Source organism: Sebastes fasciatus, chromosome 20 (assembly GCF_043250625.1).
Source record: "Sebastes fasciatus isolate fSebFas1 chromosome 20, fSebFas1.pri, whole genome shotgun sequence".
Taxonomy (NCBI): Eukaryota; Metazoa; Chordata; class Actinopteri; order Perciformes; family Sebastidae; genus Sebastes; species Sebastes fasciatus.
This window is the reverse complement of record NC_133814.1, coordinates 2007596-2033948: the sequence shown is the minus strand read 5'-3', so window position 1 is coordinate 2033948 and position 26353 is coordinate 2007596. Positions and strand designations below refer to the sequence as shown.

The window sequence follows — 26353 nt, the reverse complement described above, 5'->3', positions numbered from 1 at the left end:
AACCCTTCCCTATACTATGCTATACTATACTGTGTAGTCATGATATAATTATATTTATGGTTTGCTTTCAAGTGCTGGCACAATTATAGCGCTGACTGAAGCTCTGCCCAGGAAGTACTTTTAGCCTTTGATAGACAGCTATGAGCTGTGATCGTTCAGCAGTAACACAAATATGTAGGTGAGAACACCTGTATAGTGTGTTTGGCTGTAATGACACAGTAGATAAATTGTCCCTGAGAGTTGTAGACGAGAGCTTCAACATAAAAAAACATCCTGACTCAATTAGGAATGTGCTAGCCTCAACATCTGAAGCTTTGGTAGTGACATTCTATAGTTGTTAAGGTTAACCTTTGTTTTTTTTGTTTTTTAGATATGCAAAACAATAACAGCCTTACATATCCGACTCAATTGACCCTCCGCTAAGCTGCTGCTACTCTGTCAAGCTGTCAGAGCTGCATGGATCCCACACTGTCACTGACTGCACTCCCTGCATGAATATTTAGCTAATTTTTTTTGAAAAACGATTTCAGAAAAAAGCAGACAGAAGGATCTAAAATGTGCGTTTGGAGGATATATCAGGATGTGAAACTGATTCAGTAGTGAAAACAGGTTAAAAAGATAAAGATAGAAGCTAAAGCCTACACATCACAGTGTAAAAGTGAACCACCACCACCTAGTGATTGGGACGAAATTAAATTAATAATTAAATTAAGGAACACTGTTCCTGTAAAGCCGGGTCTGTCTTTATTCACTGTGACAATCATTACAAAGCAAAAGCTGCATGTATAATATACATTCAGTATACCTTCAGTAGTTAACGCTAGTTAATGACGTGCTCATGTACTCTGCTAATGTTCGCTCCACAGGTTTTTACGGTGAGATGTAGGGATGTCACGATACCAGAAATCTAGTAGTCGATACCAATACCAGTGTATTTCCACAATTCTCGATACTTAATTCGATACCATGGTAAAAAAAACAACCAACTTATTCCTCAGGTATAGCTCAATGACTGTAAGAAAACAGCAGAGGCTGTACACGCACACACGCACTCTCTATATATATCCTCAGATGGCAAGCAGTAGTTTAAATTCACTGACATGGTGACAGACCATTAGACCATTAAATATTTATTTAAAATGCTAATGTTATATTTTGATGACAATAAAAAAGCACCACTTTTCAGAGATTTAGCAGTGGACAAGATAAGATAGAGATTCAGTTTGTTCAGTTCAGTTTTTCCCCCACGAGTGGGTCCTCTTCTCAGGCGAATCAATGAAGGATCTCTGATCAGTTTTTCAGTTTAGTTATTTCCACACGAGTGAGTCATCTTCTCGAACAAATTAATAAAGGATCTCTGAAAAAGTAAACAAACCCAACATCTCGATGGCGATGTTGTGTGTGTGTGTCGGGCTCCGATACACAGAGAGCAGAGGACAGAAGCCTTCAGAGAGTTACTCGCCAAACGGAAAATCTACCTAAATCTAAATCTACATTTGGTGCTTGGTGGGCCGGGTGTTAATTTTGAACCCTGATTAGAGGCATCGTACGGTACCTTCGATACTGTAGAAAATGAGCACCGTCACATTTTTTGAATTTTGGCATTGACTTGGTACCGAAGTATCCGTTCTCGTGACATCCCAAGTGAGATGTAATGTTTTAGAAAGGTATATCTCCTTCCGAGTATCACTGTTATACAATGTTTAACCACGACTAGCTTGAAATCCACAAAACCAGCCTGAAACAAATCTGAAACGATTGCATGAGAGTCTACGGAGCAGAGCCGTATAGTTGTCAGGCCCTGGTCGAAGCTGGCCAATGCTACACTGTGATTGGCCAGTCTGAGTTCCAGGGGCGGGACTTAGCGAAAGGTCAATTTTTATCGCAATGGTGTTCATAAACAGCCACGACTCTGTAAATGGGAAACAAACAAGTGGCTCGGAAGGAGCCCCATTAACATGAATGGCAAAAGTATTTTGAATCGTACCAGTCAAAATGTAATTATGAATATCTAAAATTAGAGTTCTGCCTGGTCAAATAGAATTAGGGATATCTTGAAATACAGTTTTGACAAAATGTCGTTGCAGATATCTCTAATGAATATCCTGTCTAGCTATTGAACGCTGCATAGCTGCTGCTCTCCGCTCACCCCTCGTCGGACTGACAGGCTTCTAGTGACATTACGCACACGAGGTTCATTCCAGAGCCCACAGTGATTGTTTTTAAGAGATCTTGTAAGCCATTTGTTTTACTGCTTTTCCTCATTAATGATGTATTATTTCACTCACCCGCAACCCATCCGCTTTCAGAAATGTACATTTTTATGACCCGGCCTGTCCGATCTGTGGATTAACCACATTATAACGCGCGGTTTTAACTGATGCATCACCAGTGAGCATATGCAGGGATGTGTTCTTGCTCCTGTTTTGTCTGAAACAGCTGCTCCTTGTTTTCTCCCTCTCCCATAGCGGTCGTCCCTCTAGTCTGTACCTTTCACAAGCTGTCTGTCTCGTTGCAGGACATCAGAACATGAGCGAAATCGTTGGTCATCTTCTGCCAAATTAACAGAGTAATTAGATGTATGTGGATCACAACATGCAACTCAAGTAGTCTTTTTAATGGTTGCAGCTCATCAAAACTGCTAGGGACGCACCGATACGACCGAGTACGAGTACAAGACTTAAAAAAGCACCGTAAAAGGCGCCAGGGGTCTGCGGTGATTTCTGCAACCCACTCGACCCATCTTGAAACACGGACCAAGGAGTCTAACGCACGCATGAGTCAGAGGGTGCAAGCAAAACCCCGTGGTGCAATGAAAGTGAGGGCCGGCGCGCGCCGGCTGAGGTGGGACCCCGACCCTGCGAGGTCGGGCGCACCACCGTCTCGCCCACAACGTCGGTGAGTTGGAGTGTGAGCGTGTGCGATAGGACCCGAAAGATGGTGATGAGAGGTTAACGTCACGCTGCCGTTAATTGGTATCGGTGCCGTTGTATCGGAGCCGTTTTGCGAGTACGAGTACATGAACACAGCATCGGATCCCGATACCCGATACTGGTATCGGTGCATCCTTAAAAACTGCCTTCATAGGCATGTCCATACAAGTTCAAACAAGGCACATATAGCTTTATGGCAGTGACATGGAGTAGTAACAGGGCCAGTATTAGAATAGCAGACTAATATTCCCATCCTTCTAGCTTCCGGCAGGAAGGATTGTGGTAGAGGTGGGGGAGTGCTGATATGGGAGCTGCTTGCTAATGGTTAACACTTTATAGTAGAGAGGCTGCCATCATTAATGGAGAGCAGAGAGCAGCAGTTTGAAGGAGCCTACCTGCTGCCCAATGGAAGTAGGCTCTTATGTTCATTTTTCCACGTCTGAATCTGAACTTTCCTGCACTCTGTTGGACTGAGGAGGTTTGTGGGTCGAACAAGGCCAGAAGGTGAATCATGGGTGTAGATGTATTTTGTTTGAGTATGCAACCAGTCAGTCAATCAGTGTTTGTCGTACTCATCTCGTCTTGTTGTGGGTCAACAGGAAAGAGAGGCACTTCAGCATGTCATCATCAAACCAAGTTGATTACACCAAAAGGCTTACTAACTTATTGTGTGTGAGAATGGAAGCAATCTCTCTCTCTCTCTCTCTCTCTCTCTCTCTCTCTCTCTCTCTCTCTCTCTCTCTCTCTCTCTCTCTCTCTCTCTTCTCTCTCTTTCTCTCTCTCTCTCTCTCTCTCTCTCTCTCTGTCTCATATTTACATCATCTCTCTCCCTCCCATATTTACATCATCTCTCTCCCTCCCATCCCCCTTAGCTCACACTCTCCAGTTTTAATGATTACCCCTCTCTCTTTTACAGGCTAAACCCATTTATGGTGGATGGCTGTGCTTGGCCCCTGAGGGAACTGACTTTGACAATCCTATGCAGAGATCCCGGGTAAGAGCATGCATTATAAGCCTGTGTGGTCTTTCACTAAATGGATGTACACACGATTTACACACGTATGCAGATACCTCCCCTTAATTAACGGAAATTTACTGTGCTAGGAATACCAATAGTAGACTGAGGCGCTGTCACTGTCCCTACAGCCCCTTCTGAAATAATGACAAGGGAGGCTAAACACTACCGCTTAATTGTTTTGGTCTATCGAGAAAGAGCAATGTGTCTGTGCTTTTGTGACTCATTACTTTGGTCAAAATCAGGCTATTCTCACAGCATGTATTTCTCCTGACAGAAATGGCAAAGGAGATTCTTTGTGCTGTACGAACATGGTTGCCTGCGCTTTGCCCTGGACGAATCGGTAAGTAATGCATCTTGTCCATTTTTCAGACTTCCTCCTCCTTCCATAGTAGCCACCAGTGTTGGGCACTAACGCGTTATTACAGCATTACCTTAATCGCAAGCGAGTCAGCAGCCGACGTTTGCATTCACAGTGAGTGAGCTGACGATAACGTTACGTTAATGAGGAGTCAAAACTCCTGCTTACTAATATTAACTACTTATTTACTTACTTATTCCTTTTTTTGTTCCCTTTGGGTAATTAGGCTACTTTTTACACGTAAAAAAGATAATAGTTAAATTTAATTTAGCTGCATTAACTTCAAAATCAAAACAAACATGGAAATTAAATAACAAACCAATAAAATTACTTTTTAAAATAAACAACAATGTTTTGAATAAAATTATAAATGTATGTATTTCAACTAACGGTAATGTACAAAAACAAAGATTTTGAGCAGGGTTTTTCTAAGAGTGAAGCACTCAGACTATTGTAGAACCACCATGTCAGTAAAACACATTTTGAAACTGATACCAGTTTGAAACCATCATAGCTATATGTTTTAAAGAGACTCCTGGAAAGGCATAGTGCAGTGAAAAGGGTTTGAGAACCTCAGAGGTAAAGGCTGGGAAGTCACCTCTTGGTGCCCACTGTAAGCCTGTGTTTGTGGTGGTGGTGTGTCGCTAGGGCAACGTGACATGGGTGACCAAACCCATACCGGCTGATCTGGCTGGAGATTAGACTGCTTGTGTATATAAACAACACTGGGGGCCACACACTACCAGCCAGCCTGCCAGAAACACACTCACATTTTACTTTTACATGTGTTGGTGAAGGTGAAACACAGGATGTTTAAATGTCTGGTGGTTGGGTTCTTCACAATGAGCCACACTCCAGGATGGCAAAGGTTTTGGACTGTCTTTACCAGCTTTTTTTCAGCAGGTGTTTCCCTGTAAAGCTAGCAGGACAGTGAGGGAAAGGAGATGAGATGAGCTGACTTTGTAATAGCCCGACTACGCCTCTGTGTATAAGCCAGCCGTTTGAAGTCCCATTTGGTGAATCTCTTTGTGTTGGCAGTGATGACAATGGGAGGAAACTTTGCGTTGCATTTGTGTGTGTGTGTGTGTTTCCATTGTGTAATGTGTTTCCAGTGACACCCAGGCTGGTGTGCAGTTGTGTTTTCCTCTCATTGTAACAGCGATTCCAAAACCGTCTGCCTCATTGTCCTTTGGTCTTTTCATGTGCTCCACAAGGCAGGAAAAGTGGGTCTAGGAAATGGCTGCTTTGTGCTCTGAACCCTGAGGAGAGGAACTCTCCAGAACCTCTGAGCTGATAAGAACACATTAATGGTCCCGATCTCATCGAGCTCATCGTTGTTTACCCAATGGCTCGAGCCACCAGTGGAGGGTAGATGTGATTTGTTTGAGGTCAGGGTTGAGGTTTTCATCCATTAACCCACTCCTCTCATGTGGCTTTTATACAGCGGAGAGATTCATGCTATACAGTTCAAGCAGAAAAACGTATTGTTATTGTAGTTGTTTTCATCTCCATATTTAATAGTGGTCTTATCAAGACACTTCAGCAGGGTTCAAGCTTACCACCGTGAACTTCTCTTCAGGTCGAATGATCAGTGGGTTAACCTGCTGCTCCTGTCTTCATTTTCAATATAAACGGTAGAGCAATAATATAGTGATCAATAGGGATGCACCGGTACCACTTTTTTTCAGACTGAGTACGAGTACAAGCACTTACATTTGGGTACAGCTGATGCTGCGTGCACATTGATATTATAACGGCAAAAAAGCCATTTTACTCTGGATCAAAAACGAATGAGCACGGGGGAAGCACCTGTGGTTGAAGCCGCCCTCGTCAAGTGGATCAATAACACCTCGTCGCGTAACGCCCTCAAAGTGAAACTCTGCCGACCGGCTCCTCTACTTCGCAGCGCCTGCAGCTCATGCAGACCGGCGCCCGTCTCCCTCCACGCCGCTATCGGGCGAGAGAGCGAGGAGTCCCGGCAAAGGGGCGCCGTTCTGTATGAACGCTCGTGCTGCAGAGCCGGCCAAGATGGCAAGCTGGTGCGTGTCGATGACCTTATACACAGGGAGAGTGAACCGGAGTAACGTTTAACATTTCTTTACTAATAAAAGTGCTAAAAAATACATCTATATAACGTTTGTTGTGCTTAAATGGTAGTTAGTATCGATACAATAGATTATTATTTTAGATCGATATACGTGAAGGACAACTTGCCGAGTACCTATCGATGTAGTTGGATCGTAGGAATATAAATCGATACATTGATGTAGTAGATGAGTTGTTACGCCGGTTTTATGAACCAGTTTTTCCAATATTGATGCTTCAGACATCTGAATCCTCTTGAAGAACAACGTCCAGCGGCGGATGACATCGTCTGCTATTTTTTCGCCCAGTAGACAGCAGAGTGCTATCTGACGCCGTGGCCTCTTAAAACTATTTTCACCACGGAGCAGAGGGAAAGATGCTCTCCCATCTAAAGCAGCATTCCTCCTCCAATGCCCTTATTTGGTGAACTGCAGTGAGCTCGCAGCCCCGGGACCACAGAGAGCAAGTGAAAGGGAGCCGTAGCCCCTAAAAAACCACAGAGGAAACGTCAGATATGCCCCAGACCCAGACATTCCACACACGGCCTGCCACAGCAAGCACCCAGCCCTGCTGATGCTGGTAATGCATCAGATAGTTGAACAGTTAGAGGAACGGTTTAGCAAGTACATCACTGTTGCTTATAAGGCTACTCAAATTGAGATGCAGACTGTTAATAGATAGATAGTGAGATGGATTGTCATGGAGAAACAGATTTGTCCAGAAGGATGGACATACAGTAAGACCACCCTGAAAGCTTTAAGATTAAAAGGTCAATGACCATGAGAACATGCTGGAGGAGGGGGTCAGGAGGGGACCCCTTTGCTCCAGAGCTGCTTCTGTCCTACATCAGGTTTTAGAAAATGAAAAGCAGTTCTGTCACTCACGTTTCAGTCAGAATAACCCACTGTATTCTCTGTTTTGTATCCACTGTTGTGGATTTTCTGAACGTATTTCCATCATGACAATGTTAGGAGAAGCTAGACTGGCAGTTCCTGCCTGTTAAAGAGTTTTGATGGAGGGTGCTGTGTCGAGGCACATGTACCATATAAAACTCCAGAGCCTGCTGTGGGGGACTTGCCTTTGGGTCGGCCTGTAAAAATCTCCTGGAGGATTTATTATTTATGGAGTGGCTTTACTCCACTTAATTCTAAAGCTAGCTCTGTTGTTTTTTTCATGCCGTTTTTACAGTTATTTTTTGGAAAGTTTACTTTTGGACATGGGCTGCAATAAAAAAAAAAAGATTTTAGCATGTGGTAATTACCTTATAGACAGATTTGACTTGTCAGTCTCCTGTGGGTTGTATTGTTTCTGTTTAGCTCAGTGTGTTTTATGGCTTAGTGTGTCATGCCAGCCAGAGTGGCTGAAATCTCAAGAGGACTTTATGAGAAAGTTATTGATTTTAATAATATCCCATTGAAAAGCTAAAAATAGTCATGCCCCATGGAAGGCAAGAAACAATTGGAGGATATGGAATTGGCCCAGTTGTGTGAAAATAAAACCCATGACAATTCATTTCCGTTAGAATGGTAGCCTTGGCAGATACGCCTCCTTTGTTTTGGTGCCAGTAGCACTGGGCAGTTTCTAAGCAACAAGTTGCTTTTATACTCTGAGGACCCAGGATCAGTTGGAGATCCAGGCTCCACCTAACAGCAACACATAGCACAGAAAACTCACCTTCAGCCACTGTGAGCGTCACTACATCTTTGCTCGGTCTCATACACTGACTGTGTGCATGGACAGCGGGAAGTTTCCAGTATTAAGTAGTTGTTGGATCAAACTAGACTGTTAGGTCCTCTAGCTCAGGGGTTCTCAACCTTTTGTAATTGAGGCCCACCTTCCCAAATAAATGACAAACTGGGCTATACATATGTGTTATGCCACTGTCAGGTGTAATGACCCACACAAATATTCAGCTTACCCTCAGCCATCACTCCCTGCCATTATGAATCCAAACTATTTAGGTTCATATTTCCTCACCACACGCTTTGGAGCTTTAACTGGTGCAGGGTCGTCTCCAACATTACTTTTCGTTTAAAAAATGATGTGTCACTGCATCTGAGACATATATGTCTGTAAAGGGGAGACTCGTGGGTACCCATAGAACCCATTTACATTCACATATCTTGAGGTCAGAGGTCAAAGGACCCCTTTGAAAATGGCCATGACAGTTTTTCCTCGCCAAAATTTAGCGTAAATTTGGAACGTTATTTAGCGTCCTTCCCGAAAAGCTAGCATGGCATGGTTGGGACCAATAGATTCCTTAGGATTTTTTAGTTTTATATCATTCCAGCATCCGTCCTCTAGCTTTAAAACCCGCCCACTACAAATTCTGAAAAACAGAATAGCGGCCGTCGGATTTTGAAGAGGTTAATCTAACCATTTGTCAGTACCTCCGCGGCCCACTAGGTGGTGCTCTGAGGCTCACCAGTGTAGTTGAGAATAGCTGCTCTAGCTGCAGACAATAAAGATATTATGTTGTTGAGGTCTCCGGTCAATAAAGCCTTTATAACAGCTAGGCTCCTGGTTGGGAGTGGGGCAGCTAAGATGAAATATTCATAACAATTGTGCATTTTGCGATAAAAGCAACACATTTAGCAGAGAGGTAGGTTTATATTTGTAATGGAAAGATATAGATATCGGGGCGCTTCAAATTCGGCCCTCGGGGGGGCTATATGGGCGCTAAATAAGGATGCTAACTTTGAAAAATGTTCTTAACCGACCCTCGTTAACCGACTAACGCTATCGGTTAAAACGGTTAAAAGAAATGTTAATAATTAACTCAAAAGCTGAGCGGCTCATTATTATTATTATTAACCGTTAACCGACAAGATTTGTGCTTCACATGCAGCGGTGTCGCGGAAAAAGTCTCCACCACACATTTAGTTTAGTTTAGCAGGTTGTCAGCTGTGTGTCTACCCGGCGTAACTTTAGCGAGTGTCAACAAACAGTGTGTGTATTTGTGCTACGTTAGCAGCTCTAGCATTACCGGAGTTTTCGTGCTCGCCGCCGCCACACGTAGTCTGAGTAACTTTAGTGAGTTTCCAACAGACTGTGTGTGTGTGTTGGTGGTGAGTGTGAGGTTGTTGGTGGCGTTCTAGCTGTGAACGTAGGTGTAGCAGTGTGTGTACAGTTTATTTGTCGGTGAATAAATGCTACGAAACTACAACTCCTCCACTCCGCTCAAGAGAGCCGGAGCTGTTCTTTTAATACATCCATGGAGAGACCTGAGCCGACTTCCTGTATCCTGCAACTCCGGCTCCGCCGCTTAAGGTGGGCTGTTAAGGTGGACCAGCTTTCTCCTTAAAGAGACGAGCTGCTCCTCTGAGCCGCTCAGCTTTTGAGTTAATTATTAACATTTCTTTTAACCGTTTTAACCGATAGCGTTAATCGGTTAAAATGCTTAATGTCGGTTAACGGTTAAACGGTTAATTATTGACATCCCTAGTGCTAAACATCCCAAAATTTTGCAGAAATCTGATTTCATGAGTCTTGAAGATTTCCAAGGTGTGTTCAAGCTGATTAGATCAGATGTCAGACAATCACAGACATGTTTTTTTTATTACCTAAAAACAAACAAAAGGAGCATGGTCACTTCAGGGTCAAACTTCACCCTCTTGCCTTCATGGTAGAATGACAACCAATGACAAACCATTAAACCCACAGAACGGCAAGATCTTCAGCGATATGGCTGGATAAAGTTCAGGATTACCGGTAACCACTAGTCACAGGTGGCCTGAGAACGGTTTGGTTGAGGTAGGCACTTCGGGTTCATACGACGATATAAGTGTCACCGATGGATTGAAGAGCTAGGTTAGCTGCTAGCTGTTTCAGTTAGGGCTGCAACTAATGATTATTGTCGTTATCTGCAGATCATTTTCTCAGTTAAACGATTAGGGATGTTAATAATAAACCATTTAACCATTAACCGACAATAAGAATTTTGACCGATAAATGCTATTGGTTAAATGGTTACAATTTCGAAAGGCGCATAATATTCTCTTTATAGTCTCATCTTTTCTCCACCCTTAAAGTTCTGCATGTTACACCATTCTCATCTAAGAAAATGTCACTCCAGTACTGATGTTACCATGTTGGACCACACTGCTACTTATTCTCAAACATGATGTTGTTTCTTTATAGTGGAAGAAATTCTTCCACGGCATCGGAGTTCTAAAGTGCGACGCAATGTTATTGCCATATTTGGCAGCCCTCGGGGGTTTACAGGCAGATCTTAATAAAGCTGGATCTGTGTTCTGCTCAGTGGCCTTAAAAGGAGCTGGAAAAGGACCCAGCACCTGTTTTACATCTGTAGCAGCAAAAGCCTGATAACAGAGCCTGCAGGATTCAGAGCAGACGAGAGAAGGCTGGAGAGGAAGTTTAGGGGATTTCTTCGCTCTGATGTTAACGAGACAATACATTATCGGCTTCAAATGACCATACATTTATTATCCTGTCAGACAGAACATACAGGAAACTTACATCAGTGTATTGTTGAATAGATTTTTTACTACCAAGGTATTGAAATGTTTCCGTGTCGTGGTGCAGTAGCTGGTTTACAGAGCAGACACAGCTCTACGGTCTTCACTGATCACACGGACAAAGCAGCTTTAGTCCGCCATCCCATTGCTGTCATCTCCCCTTTTCACCCGGTGTGTCCTTCAACTGAAAGGATTTGCCTAGTTACCATGGCGATCTGGTGATAACAACGGAATGTCCATACAGTACAGGCCCGATGTGCCCAGAAACCTGCCTCTTAAAACAAGAGGCAGATGAGGAATGAGGGACTGAAAGAGACATAAGGCCCTATCTTACAACCCTATCTCAATCGGCAGAGCGCAGTCAGCGCTCCTCCAGTCACTAGCGTGACCAGAGAGATCACCGCCAGTGACAGAGACGCCCCGCGGCTTAGATTATAAGCAGCACATTTCCTCTGTCACACACTCGGAGCCTTCCCCCAAACGTTTTTTCTGTGAAAAAACAAATGTGTCATGATGAGTCCACTAGTGCTGTTTTTACGCCTTGTGTGGACGGTGCACACATGCCTCTGTCCGCGCTGCGCGTAGTTGTAGGTTACTTCAAAGTTTGCGGGCCTTCTCCCGCTAAACGGTGGCGGTTTGAGGCAGATGTATTGCGATACCTTTCAAGTATCGGTATACCGCGCACCACTAGCTACTGGTGCATTTGCTCATATGCAGTCAAATGGAGTTGTGGATGGGAAACGTCAGAGGCAGAAGGTCCACCGGCCAAGGACCACATGCTTTCACTTGGCGCACGAGCAGATCTGTTTCCTCAGCAGAAAACTGCTTGCTTCTCCAATTTGCTGAATCCGCCATTTAAACAGCAATGTGCCGATGTGCAGGCGCACCTGGCTTTTAAAGGGAATGGGAGATGACACTCTGATTGGTTTAATTCATGTTACACCCAAAACACACCTTTTAATAATTAAGAGACTAAACACAACCCCTTTGATCCTTCCGCTTTACTTGCGCACAAATTATTATTCTAAAAGTGGAGTTGGACTCGCCCTAACTTTAGACCATGCGCTATAGATGGTTTAAATAGGGCCCTTAGTATGAACCTGCTGAGCCACGGCTGTGAAACACTGCAGCACTGAGGCATATTTTCCTTCAGATCTTCTCTGTTTGAGTTTTGAACTATTTGAAATGTGACACCAGTGATATCAGTGTTTAGTCGGGCAGTCAGCCTTATGGAAACAAACCAGGGGATGGACATAGATGGAAACAAACCACTAGTCACTCAAGCACTTTGCTATATTCAGTCGTCTGCTCCAGCAGTCCAGTTTTCATTTAATGCAAAGGTTAAATAGCATAAGCTAATACACTGGCTAATGTGTCATGTTGTGTCTCCTCTAGCCAAGCACGCTGCCTCAAGGCACAGTGAACATGAACCTCTGTACGGATGTCATAGACGCCGAGCCCAAGACGGGTCAGAAGAACTCCCTGTGCATCATCACTCCAGACCAGGAGTACTTCATCAGAGGAGAAAATAAAGAGATCATCAACGGGTTAGTCGTCTTGACGTGTCTGCTGATGTGTTGGGTAGGATAGGATGTGCACACACAAATGTCACTCTCCTCTGTGTCCAGGTGGAGTGAACAGCTGGTGATATATCCCCGAACCAACAAACAGAACCAGAAGAAGAAGCGCAAGGTGGAGCCTACGACCTCCCAGGTAATGCTGCTTACACAGTACACAAAGGGTACTCGCCACAGCTTGATGTCTTATTCCACTTTAGTTGTCTCATTGTTTTTAACTGTTTCATGTGTTCATCACGTTCAGGAGCCAGGTCCAGCCAAGGTAGCAGTGACCGGCACTGGTATCCCAGAGGCGGAGAAGGTTCCAGACTCCAGCTCCATTATCTGGCAGGAGGAGCTGAACCAGAGAGAGGCTGAGGGGGCTGCTGTCTGGGCCCCCGCTGACCTGCCTCCAGGATCACCGCTGCCCCCCGCAGGTAAGGAGGAATAACATCTTTGTATAGTGTTTATAAAGCACTTTATACTTCATACACATGAAATTAATAAAAAAGTGGAACAAATGTTGTGAATGTTCTTGAGGTGTTAGGGGTAAAAAAAAGTTATTACAGTGAAGAGAATGTAAACATAAAGTAAAGTTCAAGATTTTTAGTTCTGAAAGTGTTAACCCTCTGAGACCCACAATAGACCCGTTTGTCTTTTTTAGGGAGGTACAGGGGGTGTTTAGGGGGAGATAGCAGGTCAACAGTAGATGTCACATAGAAGTGGTGTACATCATCTGAACCTGAAGGTTAATCTGAGATGACACTGTGTGTCAGGTTGTTCTAGACATAAATCAGAAATAAACATGAACTAATCAATTCATTATTTGAAATGAATTGTAAAAGTGTATAAGGGCTTTGAACATTATGATAGAAGTATATGATGATCATCCCATGCTCTATTATGTCTCATAAATTGTTACACAGATTTGGTGCTAAGTTGAACCATTTTTTACCACTGGAGAATTGATAAAAATGATCAATAATCCCTCCAGAATACCACATTAAGACACCAAGACCTTGAGGAACACCATAGGAAAAGCAATGCTGTGATTTGGGATCAAAAACTTTTGACATTTGGAGATTTCTCGGCGATTGGTTGGCGAGCACTGGAAACTGCTCAGAAACCCCCTTATTGTCAATCTAGCTAGGGAAGTCATCCATCCTCTGAATGCTCTAGGTCTCTAGTTTGATCCATCCATCCTCTGAATGCTCTAGGTCTCTAGTTTGATCCATCCATCCTCTGAATGCTCTAGGTCTCTAGTTTGATCCATCCATCCTCTGAATGCTCTAGGTCTCTAGTTTGATCCATCCATCCTCTGAATGCTCTAGGTTTCTAGTTTGATCCATCCATCCTCTGAATGCTCTAGGTCTCTAGTTTGTGGCTGTAAAGTTTCATGAGGCTGTGATTATCCTAGAGGTCACCACAGGTCATTTTATACAGTGAGGTCAAGTTTCAAAATAATGGTTTCACTACAATGAAATGTCTCCTATGGGGACTAACATCATCATGAATACAGTTGGGCTCATTGGATCCACAAGAGTCTCAGCTTTACAGTGATACCCAATTTATGGAACTCAGGACTGTTTAGGGACCCCAGTATGCAGAAATATTCAAATACACAATTTTAGAATAGGAGAGAATAACACATTTATACTGCAAGAAAAAAACGTCATGTGATTATCATAAAGTGGGTACCCATAGAACCCATTTACATTCACATATGTGGAGGTCAGAGGTCAAGGGACCCCTTTGAAACCCCTTTCCTCGCCAAAATTTAGCCCACCTTTGGAGTGTTATTTAGCCTCGTTCCCGACATGGTGGCATGACAGTCGTCTCAGAGTCTCAGAGGGTCTCAGAGGGTTAAGAGGTTCTGTGACATCTTCTGTTTCTCTTGTCTAGGTGACTGTGCACCACAGGGCTCTGACGCCGGCTCAGTGAATGGCGACGAGGTGGACCGAGGCAGCCTGGCGCTGCACGGCTCTGCTCCCCAGCCCCCCGGCGACCTGCTCTCCCCGACAGGCTCATGCTCCAGCCTGGGAGGCGTCCCGCGATGCCTCTCCCCGGCCCCCAGCGACCCCTTCCCCTCCGGCAGCTCCCTGCTCTCTAACGGCTCCCACATCAGCGGTTCGGTCAGCTCTCTGGACTCGGACGCCAGCGGCAGCACCGTGACCAGCACCGATAGCCACCCGGCCAACCAGAGGGGCGGCCACCCCTACAGCCACCACGACACGCCGCGGTCCCGAAAGCTGGAGGCAGAGGCCAGGAAGGCTGAGAAGAGGAGCCGGTTTAGGAGCCCCGACAGGCAGGAGAGGGACGCTGTCCTCAGCCCCGAGAGGAGGTGAGTGTCAGCTTCTGAACAGTGTTCATCCATAACAGAGCCCTTAAATGTCCCTTTTACAGCCTTATCTTAACTCGTCTTTCTTTATCTCAGTGGTTCCCAACTTTCTGACTTAAAAGAAACAAAGACATCTCCTCCTCAAGCATAGGTCCGATTGCTACCAAATGTTCTGCGGGTCATTATTGAACTAAGCTTATCAAATGTCAAAAGTAAAAGTTAAAGCTTCAGTAGGCAGTATTTTTTGGCATCATTGGGCAAAACGTCCATAATAACCTTTCAGCATATTGTAATTCAAGTGTTCTGAGAGAAAACTAGACTTCTGCTCCTCCTCATGGCTCTGTTTTCAGAATTTAGAACATTTAGCCTGTGATGGGAGACTTTGACCAATCACAGGTCATTTCAGAGAGAGAGAGCGTTCCTATTGGCTGTTCTCCGGCTGGTGGGCGGTGCTTGGTATTTCCTCAACTGTTCCCAACATGGCTGCCGGGTCACAAACTTTCTAATTTTACAGCTAAACAGTGCACTACAAGATGATTCTGAGAACATGTGAGGAGAGAAATAGACATTACAGTAACAGAATATTGATTCATATTTGATCAGCTCTGCCTAGTTTGACCGTTTCATCGGAGTTCGGCTCTCATAGACCGCAGCTGGACGGCAGACTCCAGATCAGCTCTGATTGGTTGTTTTCCTCCGGTCTGTGAAATCTTGCAGATGCCAAGAATCCCAAAAAGCCTGCATCGGTCGGGCTCTCGTACAAGTTGCTTCTGTCTGTTGTGTCCGTCCAGTTGATGTCTGGTTCACCAAAACTACAGTGAATAAGTGAAAACACTTGAGATGAAGCTCTGCTGTGTGTCATAGACCCACCCATGCCTGATCGTGGGCTTTGAGTGGAACCAGAACGACACATTAACACACAGGTCCAACTGTAGAGGTACTGTTCTACTTAGCCTGATAACACCTTGTTGTCCTTGTTGATAGGTGAAGTATTTAATCAGCCTCTAAATTAACCTGATGAACCAGGTTAGTGGATTCCTTTCTTAGAATCTCAGCTCCATACTTCAGACACATCGTCTAGTCTAATACTTGAGCCTCTTGTTTATCCTGTTAAAGGCACAGACGCACACACACACACACATACTACAGCCACTCTCACAACTGCGGTGGTTTTAGTGTGAGGGAGGAGAAAAGGCAGGACATACTGAGATTTGTGATGCCTTTTGAATCCCCCTCTTCTGTGTGTTTCTGAGAAAAGCTGTTACTTAATAATCCTCCCTCCCTGTCAGTTTTTTTGTCTTTTTTTATCAGCACTAACTGTTCTAATTGTAAGCTTAGACTGTATAAACACACAGCCTCTGAACTTTCCATTCAGTAATCTGCCTCTCAGCCACTGGTGGTGTTCGCGAAGAGGTCACAGGTCTGACACCCGCCAGAGACGGCAACATTTCAGACAAACCAAGGTTTGGTCAAAACAGGTCACATGATTATTTCACCAAAATATTATTTAATTTTATCGATTAATCGACTGACAGCCCTAGTTTTTATAAATACTTATTTATAAAAGCTAGGGCTGTCAGTCGATTAATCGCAAATGAATTGCACATGTTTTATCTGTTCAAAATGTACCTTAAAGGGAGATTTGTCAAGTTTTTAAAACTCTTATCAACATGGGAGTGGACAAATATGCTGCTTTATACAAATGTATTTATATATTTATTATTGTAAATCAATTAACAACACAAAAAAATGACAGATATTGTCCAGAATCCCTCACAGGTACTGCATTTAGCATATTAAATATGCTCAAATCATAACATGTCAAACTGCAGCCCAACAGGCAACAACAGCTGTCAGTGTGTCAGTGTGCTGACTTGACTATGACTTGCCCCAAACTGCATGTGATTATCATAAAGTGGGCATGTCTGCAAAGGGGAGACTCGTGGGTACCCATAGAACCCATTTACATTCACATATCTGGAGGTCAGAGGTCAAGGGACCCCTTTGAAAATGGCCATGACAGTTTTTCTTCGCCAAAAATGTAGTGCAGGTTTGGAGCGTTATTTAGCCGCATTAGGTTTCATATGAAGCCAGGATCTTCACTCTAGCTTTAAAGTTGAACCCGCTATAACTTCCAAAATATCGATGCGTTAAAGAAATTAGTGGCGTTAAAATTTTTTTTTAGTTATTATCACGTTATTGCGTTAACTTTGACAGCCCTAATTATATTCAATTTTACCAATCATACATACAAACTTACTATAGGCTTCTTTTACGTCAATTTCACTGTTTTTTTCTCCCTGATACTTATTAGCTCTTGTTTTTGATTGTGTATTTTTTGAATGCAGGATGAGGCTGTTGAGCAGAGAGGGAAGGCTCTGTGATTATAGCTTGTGTTCAGGTCTTCACTGTGTCCTGATCCTGTGAGATTTTATAGAGTTTATATCTTTAATAACAATCCAAACTTTAAAAAATTCCATTTCATTTAGTTTTATTCACAGAAATGAATGACATGCTGATAGGCCAATATTATATATATATATATAGTATATATTTAAAAAAAAAACTCACACCTAAAGCAGCAGTGGGTAGAAATGCAGCAAATATGAAATACAAAAAAAATATTTTTATAAAACGGTCACTATATCCTGACAGTAATGCATGAGACAGGTAATGTGAAAAAAAACATGTTCCTCCGTGTCCTCCGGTGTCCTAATGGCATCTGCAAGATTTCACAGACCGGAGGAAAACAAGCAGTAAGAGCTGATCTGGAGTCTGTCGTCCAGCTGCCGTCTATGAGAGACAGCTGTCAATCACTCGTGAACTCAAATCAAACGGTCAAACTAGACAGCGCTGATCAAATATGAATCAATATTCTGTTACTGTAATGTCTATTTCTCTCCTCAGATGTTTTCAGAATCATCTTGTAGTGTACTGTTTAGCTGTAAAATGAGAAAGTTTGTGACCCGGCAGCCATGTTGAGATCTGTTTAGGAAATACCAAGCACCGCCCACCAGCCGGAGCACAGCCAATAGGAGCGCTCTCTCTCTGAAATGACCTGTGATTGGTGAAAGTCTGCCGTCACGGGCTAGATGTTCTAAAGTCTGAAAACAGAGCCATGAGGAGGAGCAGAAGTCTAGTTTTCTCTCAGAACACTTGAATTACAATATGCTGAAAGGTTATTATGGGATTTTTGCCCAATGATGCCAAAACTATTCTGCCTACTGAAGCTTTAAAACCCTTAAAATAAAGAAGGCCTCGCGACCCCCTGTTAGGCTTTGGTGACCCCCTTGTTGGGGTCAGGACCCCCAGGTTGGGAACCAGTGCTTTAGACAAAAATCATACAGCGGGGGTTTGTCTTCACACTGTCCATGTCCTCCTCTCCTCTCCTTCATTCCCTTTTAAGGACTGCGGCTTTGGCACAAGAGTCCCCAAATAAGGGCAACATTTAGGCTAAAGTGTAATATAATATTTCCCACTGCCTCTCACCCTCTTCCTCTCTGTAATGCAGATTCCTCTGTCATTTAACAAAAGGCCTGTGTGGGAACGTGTAGAGTCGGCATTGTACCGTATCAGGTCACAGATGGACACCAGTGAGCGTAGGCTGTTTTTTTGGATCTAAATAAATCCACTCAAACATCAGTCACAGAAAATACAAAGAGCAACACGATGACTGTGTTGTTGCTCCCTCAAGTGGGAACATTTCATCTCAAATGCTTCCATCCATCATCAGTCTGATTTGCCTAATCTTAGCAGTTCTTCAGATGCAGTGGAAGCATAAACAGGAAAGGGGACTTTTAGTTTCTGGTTTGTTCCTGGGACTGTTTGGTTAAAAAAGGGGCTGAAGATATTTTGTCTGACGGCATATCTTAGTGCCTTTCAGTACCTTCAGTGCTTGGAAAAAAATGAAGAATAATAAATAGATAATATATAGGAAATACTACATGGGTTGTTATTCATTTAACTCAGCTGTGTGTGTGTGTCTGTGGGTTGATTTGCAGTCGCTCTGGTGTTATTGAGAAGTTGGAGGCCTTGGAGCTGGAGAATCCAGAGAAAATGGAGGTGGAAGAGTCGGGCAGGAGTGGAGCCAGACAGGGCCGAAGTGAGCACCGACGCTTCCACAGAGAGGTAAACACCGCTCAGTAAAACAATAAATCTCATCTACTTCAACATACACTCTTTTATTACCATTTGCATTCTGATGATCTGCCAGTTTCTCTCCAAAAAACAACATTTTACAAGATTACATTTGAGACATCATGATTATATTATAATTTACCTTCGCTTAATACTCATTATAATTGAACTCAGTGCAACCTCCGTATGCTAGCTGTTAGCTCTGTTATTTAGCCAAGCAGGACTGTGCTGCTTACCGGCTGCTAACAGCTAACGTTATTACTAGTTCTCAGAATTTTGGGATAGACTTGGAACCAAAGTTTTGGTTCTTCTTCTACCTAGCGCCAATGTTAGGGATGGGAGAAAAAAAATCAAGTCACCTATGTATCGCGATTTTTTCTATTACGATTTTGAAATTGATTTTTTAATGCAAGAATCGATATGTTTGCTTCATTTGAGTCTATACGGAGGTAGAAGGAAGTTACCGCTTTTATTTTTGTAGTCTGAGCAACGTGACGTCATATCCGTTCCGTGTCTGTCAAACCAAAACAAACCGCAGCGAGCCGAAACGACGAAGTAGAAAACGGCGGAGGGTCGGCTTGGATACGGCCTGCACCCTCACATGTTAAACCCAAAGCTAGACATCACGGCTAAAGCTGCATGCTAACTCTGTCACGGACAGGAAATGTTATCGTATCGCGGTAACGTGCGGTCGAGCCGGCCGTCGCTCTCATCTCCGTGGTCAAATGGGCCGACGCTACAACTGTAGAGCACCCATATACTGACATTTCTGTTCTCTGCATTCAAACGGCCCCGATGGAGCTGACCATGGATGGATAAAGAGAATGGAGCTGACGGGAGAGCTAGAGACCACCTTGGAGAAGTTAGAGGAAGTAAACACGAGGGACTACGTCCGCTTTTCAAAATAAGGTGTTAACAAAGGGAAATGCAGATACAAAATACATCTATGGAAATAAGATTGATTGGATTATATTCATCAGAAGTATAAAACATTACATGTCCCTTATGAATTAAAAAGACAATACCACTTTTTTGTGAGGGAAATTATATAATATTTATTATAAATAATTCCTGACAATGACTGATATATTTGACTTCAGGACATCTCTGACTACATACATGCTGAAAATCATTTTTACTGGATTAATTTAGAGATTTTCCAAAGTAAAAGTCCCTAGAAGTGTCTGATTAAACTTTTCCCCATGATCTAGTATTAAAATAGTTAACATAAATCGCAATAAATCGTAACATTAAATCGCAATACTTAAAAATTGCAATACATATTGAATCCGGCACCCGAGTGTCGGGATGGTATTGAATCAGGATATAGGTGAATTGTCCCAGCCCTAGCCAACATTGTGCAGCAGTTTATAAGAGATACGGTAAGACTTGTAAACAGTGTTTTTAAACAACATCACATGGCAGAACAGATGTGGGCTCAGCATCGGACCTAGCAGTGTGTTTTTTTAGTTTTTTAGTTTTTTTTTCTTCAATGTCCCAGCATCCCCCCCTCCTGCTCTATCTTTTCCCTTCACCCTCGCCCTCTTCCCTCCATCTCTCCCTCTTCCCTGTCCGGTCTTTGTTTTGGTTGTAGGTCAGAGGTCAGCAGCGTGTGCTGTATTCATTTCCAGTTTCCATTCTGTGGTGGGATTCCCCTGGTGATTACGCTTCCCTTTCCCACCCCGGCCCTCTGTGCTCGGCTAGAACCACTTCAAAACCAAGCTTTAGGAGCTCCGACACACTGCTCCACAGAGTCACAGTCGCACACTGTGAAACACTCGGGTGCACACACATCAGTTAATCTTACTGTTGCTTTCAAGCACACAGATTTAGGGTTGGTATGTTTAGCCTCATGCTATCAGTGTGCTTTTTGTTTTCATTCTCTTTGGTTCGGTGCAGATTCTCACAAAATGTGGGTTTGATAAAGAAGGAATGGTTGTCATGACAATTGTCCACAGTGATTGATTAATGCCAACTAGGGGTGTAAGAAAATATAGAATATTGCGATATTATGTTTTGTGATACTGTATCAATTCTCAAAAATACTATAGATTTTTTATTAATAGTTTAAATGCAAAGATTAACTCCGTCAATACTTTATTTCATTTGCAAAGATATATGCTCCCTCTCGGTGTATGTGTCCTCCCAAAGTATTGCTATGATGTTGGATGTTATTTTTTTTTAAATCGCAATATATCGCCTAGCTTACAGTATCGCAATATATAGAATCGTAACTCCTGTATCATGATACGTATCATATCACCAGATTCTTGCCAATACACAGCCCTAACGGCCACCCAAACAGACTTCTTTTTGTCTATTCAAGTTTGAGTTAATTAACCAAACACAGGTATAAAAACAATGCAGAAAAAAACGTGCATGTGTGTGTTGTTTAGGAGCAGAGGCATGACGTGGGTCAGGGTCTGGATTTCCCCTCCGCCCTGCCGCCTCTGAGGAGAGCCAAGTCCCTGGACAGAAGGACCACTGAGTCGGTCATGACGGTGAGTGTTTTAGCTTTCTCTCTCTCGCTTTTCTAAAACAACCTCATCAAGAGGTCCAGGAGTCCGTCTCTACAGCATCTTCTGACTGCCAAAGGTTATTATGCATACAGTGATGTTGACAGGTTTTCAATGTGGTCATTTGAGTGGGTCCCACACACAGGACACTGGACCCCCCGCCCCCAATTTACATCCCTGTTCCGCATTGCGAACGAGAGTAGCTGAAGAAAACAACTTGTAAAAATACCACGCCAAGCTTTGATGCTGGCAGTAGGCCTGCTATTGTGTGAAGGGTCTGAGTGCAATCCACATGTTTCCATATTACGTCGTTGGTTTAAGGGTAAGTTTGCACAATGTATGTGTAGGGAGTGTGTGGTTGAGCGACAGGGAGAGAGAGTGACGGTGGATGTGCTCAGAGCAGACAGCTGTTGGCGATCGAAGCAGAGAAGAAACTAGCGGTAAAATTGTCTCTTGTTATTAAACGTACAGTGTCACATGCAATTGGCTGCTAGATTTGCTTCACTCACCAGCCAACAAAAACAATGGTAGTCTATTGAGTGGCTTGTGGATTTTGAAATCCACCAGCCACAGATGCAAGTGGACAAAAAAGGTCATTTTCAACCCTCACACACACACACACACACACACAAACAAACAAACAAACAAACAAACAAACAAACAAACAAACAAACAAACAAACAAACACTTTTGCCCCCAGACCCCCACTTCTGAAATGAATCCAGTGCCTCTGATTATCAGGGAATAACAGGGTGCGTCAGAGACGCAACATCAATGCATAAACACGAGTCATCCAAATATTTTTATAAAGGAAATGACTTCTCATGGTAACCACAGTGGGCTTGACTGAACCAGTAGATTGTGTTATGGTTGTTTATAAATGGCAGGACTCGTGGAAGCTGCCTTGGGCAAGTTACACTTGTGTTACACACAATCAATCCAATAAAACCAGAATCAGACGTTGATGCCTACCCAAGGGTTTTTGTATGTACTGTATGTGGTCAGGCTCTCCCACCTTGAATGTAAACACTTCATTAAGCATGTTATGGGCCGCTAGGTAATTAGGTAATGTTTGGCATTTTTAAGGTGAATTGGTTATTAAAATTGAAGATCTTTTTTTTTTTTTCAAACAGTAAATTGACTGTACGACGGGGTAATAGGGCCACATTGATGGGGAAAAACAATCTGAGATTTTGAGAATAAAGTCATAATATTATGGGGAAAAAGTCATAATACGAGAATAAAGTCAGAACTTTACGAGAAAAAAAAGTTGTAATATTACGAGAATAAATTCATAACTTTATGTTACTTTACTAACTTTTTTTCTCGTAAACTTCTGACTTTATTCTCATAATACTACAAATTTGTTTCTTCTAAACTTCTGACTTTATTCTCATAATATTACAACTTTTTTCTCGTAAACCTATGACTTTATTCTCGCAATATTACGACTTTTTTTCTCGTAAACCTATGACTTTATTCTCATATTACGACTTTTTTCTCGTAAACCTATGACTTTATTCTCGTAATATTAGGACTTTATTCTCGTTATACTAGGACTTTATTCTCGTAATATTATGACTTTATTCTCGTAATATTATGACTTTATTCTCGAAATCTAGAGAGCCTGCATATGAGCTAAAAAACAAACGAGTGCACTTGCTGAGGAGATTGTTAGGTACAGAGAGATGTAGCTGATACAGCTGATGATAACGGTTGGGTTCAAATTTGTTCTGATTGTTTTGATATGAAGCAACACTTGATTATTGGAATTCCTCCTGAAGGCCACGGTGTTTCAGTGTGTCTCTGGTCTCGCAGACAAAGCCTCTCCTGTTCTAAGCTGTAGGATCCAGGGTCAGCATCAGTGCCAGGTCTTCAGCTGTGTGGAGAGAGAGGTCACTGGGTTGTTATTGGGGCTGATTCGGTTAGGTAACAGAGTTAGGGGAATTAAAAATTGAGAAAGATCTTTGTGGTCGTCCCCACAGCTTTGCAGCCGAGCTTTGCTCAGGAAAGGATTTATTTTTCCCAGTTTTACTGGGGACATTGCTAAAGAGGGAAGTGGAGCATTTATGATACACACAGCTATATGTAATGCAGCATTGTGAGATCTTCCTAACATTTCTTTGGCCGGGGTGTGAGGGTGTGGATGTTGTAGGCCAAACCTCCATGCTGCAGGGGGCAGTGCAGCCCCTTCCTCCCCCTCTTCTCTCCAGGTTATATTCCTCATTTCGCTCCCTCTGTGTGCAGATTTTGCCCGCTGCGTGTATTCATTGCACCCATTCTGTGTCATGTGTGTTATTATATTTCTGTCAGCCACCTCCGAAGCGAGACAGGTGTGTGTGTGTGTGTGTCTGTGTCTGTGTCTGTGTCTGTGTCTGTGTCTGTGTCTGTGTCTGTGTCTGTGTGTGACAGTGTATATCACAACTTACCACTGCTTCCTGAGGTCACCACTCACATGTGTGTGTTTCTTCCACTGTGTGGAATCACAGCAGACCACAACAGTATTGAGCATCTGCATCCTCAGCTGGAGTAGCACAGACCGGCAAATCTGGCAGAAGTTGCCCCTGGCCAGTGGACCACATTTAGACAATGTCACATCTTCTAAATTTGTCCTTGATCCATTGGTAGGGTCAACTTCTACCCTCAGCTGACTGACTGAGTGAGCATGTGTTTTTGCTGCTCTTAAAGATGTATTTTTGTACTTGAATTTGACATATTGCCAGTGTAATTTAGGAATTGTTTGAGGCTACTTTCTGGATGAATTTGTAGTCTGCTTTATCTTGCTATATTTTACAAGTGGTGGTAATCTACTGCAACACTTTCTAAAAGAAAGATGACATGGCAAAATTACATTTTGCATGTTGCAACAGTTTTTTTCTGCACTATTACAGACAGATGTTTTCAGGTTTTTAACATCTTTTCTTTTCTTTTTCTAGCCGGATTTACTGAACTTCAAGAAAGGTTGGATGGTGAAGCTGGATGAGCAAGGCCAGGTACTTAATGAACTGTTAATCTGCCTTTGTCTGTAAAAAAGTAATAATAAAATAGAAAAAATAAAGAAACAAAATGCCAGATACAGTAAAATAAATCATTATTTTTGATTGTTGATGATTAACCCTCCGAGACCCGCAGAATCATCGGCAATCCGGACCGACTTTGCTGCCTTTCAGAGGCTGTATTGGGCTCAGTTTTAGAGCTGGAGTTAAGGTATCGCATGAAACTAGAAAACCTGAGAAATGCATCAGTACCAACCAGGTCATGGTAGCTTGTCAGGAAGGAGGATAAATAACACTCCAAAGTTGGACTAGATTTTGGTGAGGAAAAATGACCTGTGGTGACCTCTAGGATAATCACAGCCTCATGAAACTTTACAGCCACAAACTAGAGACCTAGAGCATTCAGAGGATGGATGGATCAAACTAGAGACCTAGAGCATTCAGAGGATGGATGATCAAACTAGAGACCTAGAGCATTCAGAGGATGGATGGACCAAACTAGAGACCTAGAGCATTCAGAGGATGGATGGACCAAACTAGAGACCTAGAGCATTCAGAGGATGGATGGCTTTCCTAGCTACATTGACAATAAGGGGGTTTCTGAGCAGTTTACACAATAGAAGTGCTTGCCATCCAATCGCTGAAAAATGCAATTCTTGCAGAAATCTCCAATTTTCAAAAGTTTTTGATCCCAAATCACAGCATGTCTTTTTCTATGGTGTTCCTCAAGGTCTTGATGTCTTAATGTGGTATTTTGGAGGGATTATTGATCATTTTTTATCAATTCTCCAGTGATAAAAGTGGTTAAATTTAGCACCAAATCTGTTTAACAAATGTTATCAACCAACAAAACTTATGAGACATAATAGAGCATGGGGATGGCCATCATATACTTCTATCATAATGTTCTTAGCCCTTATACACTTTCGCAATTTATTTTAATTAATTCATGTTTATTTCTGATTTATGACTAGAACAACTTGACACACAGTGCTGAGCTGCGTCTCAAATTAATCTTTAGGTTCCAGCTTTCAGATGATGTACACCCCTTCTATGTGACATCTACTGTTGACCTGCTATCTCCCCCTAAACACCCCCTGTAACCCCCTAAAAAAGACTAAAACTATGTGGGTCTCTTAAGTAAAAGCTGTTTGAGTAAAAAAAACACATCATAAGTAAAACCTAAATTGAAAGAACGTATCTAGCTACAAATCATCCAGACATATTGACACAGTGCATTAGATAAAGGTATAACGTTGGCATTTTGATGAAGTTTCTTTTTGACAATGATCATCAGAAAAGGAGTCACATGCCCCTTCAAACAGCATCTGAACTGTGCACATACAGCACTCAGCCTTCTATGGCCTTTACAGAAGTGTGGTCACACTTTGATGTTGTATCTTCAATGGACTTAAAAGACCAGGGTGGAGCCTGAAGGATTCCAAAATCCATCTTTATATGATATAAAGAGAGGCAACCTCTGTGCCGTCGTAGCACAGGTGTTATTGACTGACGGGACGTTTAATATGTGATTACTTCTATTATTACCGTAACATGCTCTGTGGATGTATGTGGCTGCTTTAAAGAAGTCTATTTCTCCTGTCCATGTTGTAGTGGAAGAAATACTGGTTTGTCTTGACGGATCACAGCCTGAAATACTACAAGGATTCCATTGCAGAGGAGGTGAGCTTATTATTTTTGATGTTATTGTGTATTTTTATATATTGGATAGTTCTTTGTTCTATTTCATGTTTGTCTCATATTTGTGTTCCCTCAGGCCTCTGACCTGGATGGGGAGATTGACCTGTCTACTTGCTACAATGTAACTGAATACCAGGCTCAACGCAACTATGGTTTCCAAATACATGTAAGAGGCTTCGCCTTCTCATAAAGGACAAATGTTTTTGCTATGAATGTTAAGGGTGTTCCCATCAGGAG

At 42.7% G+C, this 26353-nt stretch overlaps 1 protein-coding gene across 4 annotated transcripts in view; it reads left to right on the top strand.

The window, feature by feature from the left end:
- Positions 1-26353, top strand: part of LOC141758423 (myosin phosphatase Rho interacting protein) — a 50615-nt gene that overhangs the window by 3855 nt on the left and 20407 nt on the right. For all 4 annotated transcript variants that reach the window (XM_074619828.1, XM_074619829.1, XM_074619830.1 and 1 more), the window contains exons 2-12: positions 3850-3927; positions 4226-4291; positions 12268-12419; positions 12501-12585; positions 12694-12865; positions 14331-14769; positions 18768-18894; positions 21300-21404; positions 24356-24412; positions 26030-26098; positions 26193-26282. In XM_074619828.1, coding sequence (XP_074475929.1) covers positions 3850-3927; positions 4226-4291; positions 12268-12419; positions 12501-12585; positions 12694-12865; positions 14331-14769; positions 18768-18894; positions 21300-21404; positions 24356-24412; positions 26030-26098; positions 26193-26282 — 1440 coding nt within the window. The remainder of the gene's footprint in view (positions 1-3849; positions 3928-4225; positions 4292-12267; positions 12420-12500; positions 12586-12693; positions 12866-14330; positions 14770-18767; positions 18895-21299; positions 21405-24355; positions 24413-26029; positions 26099-26192; positions 26283-26353) is intronic.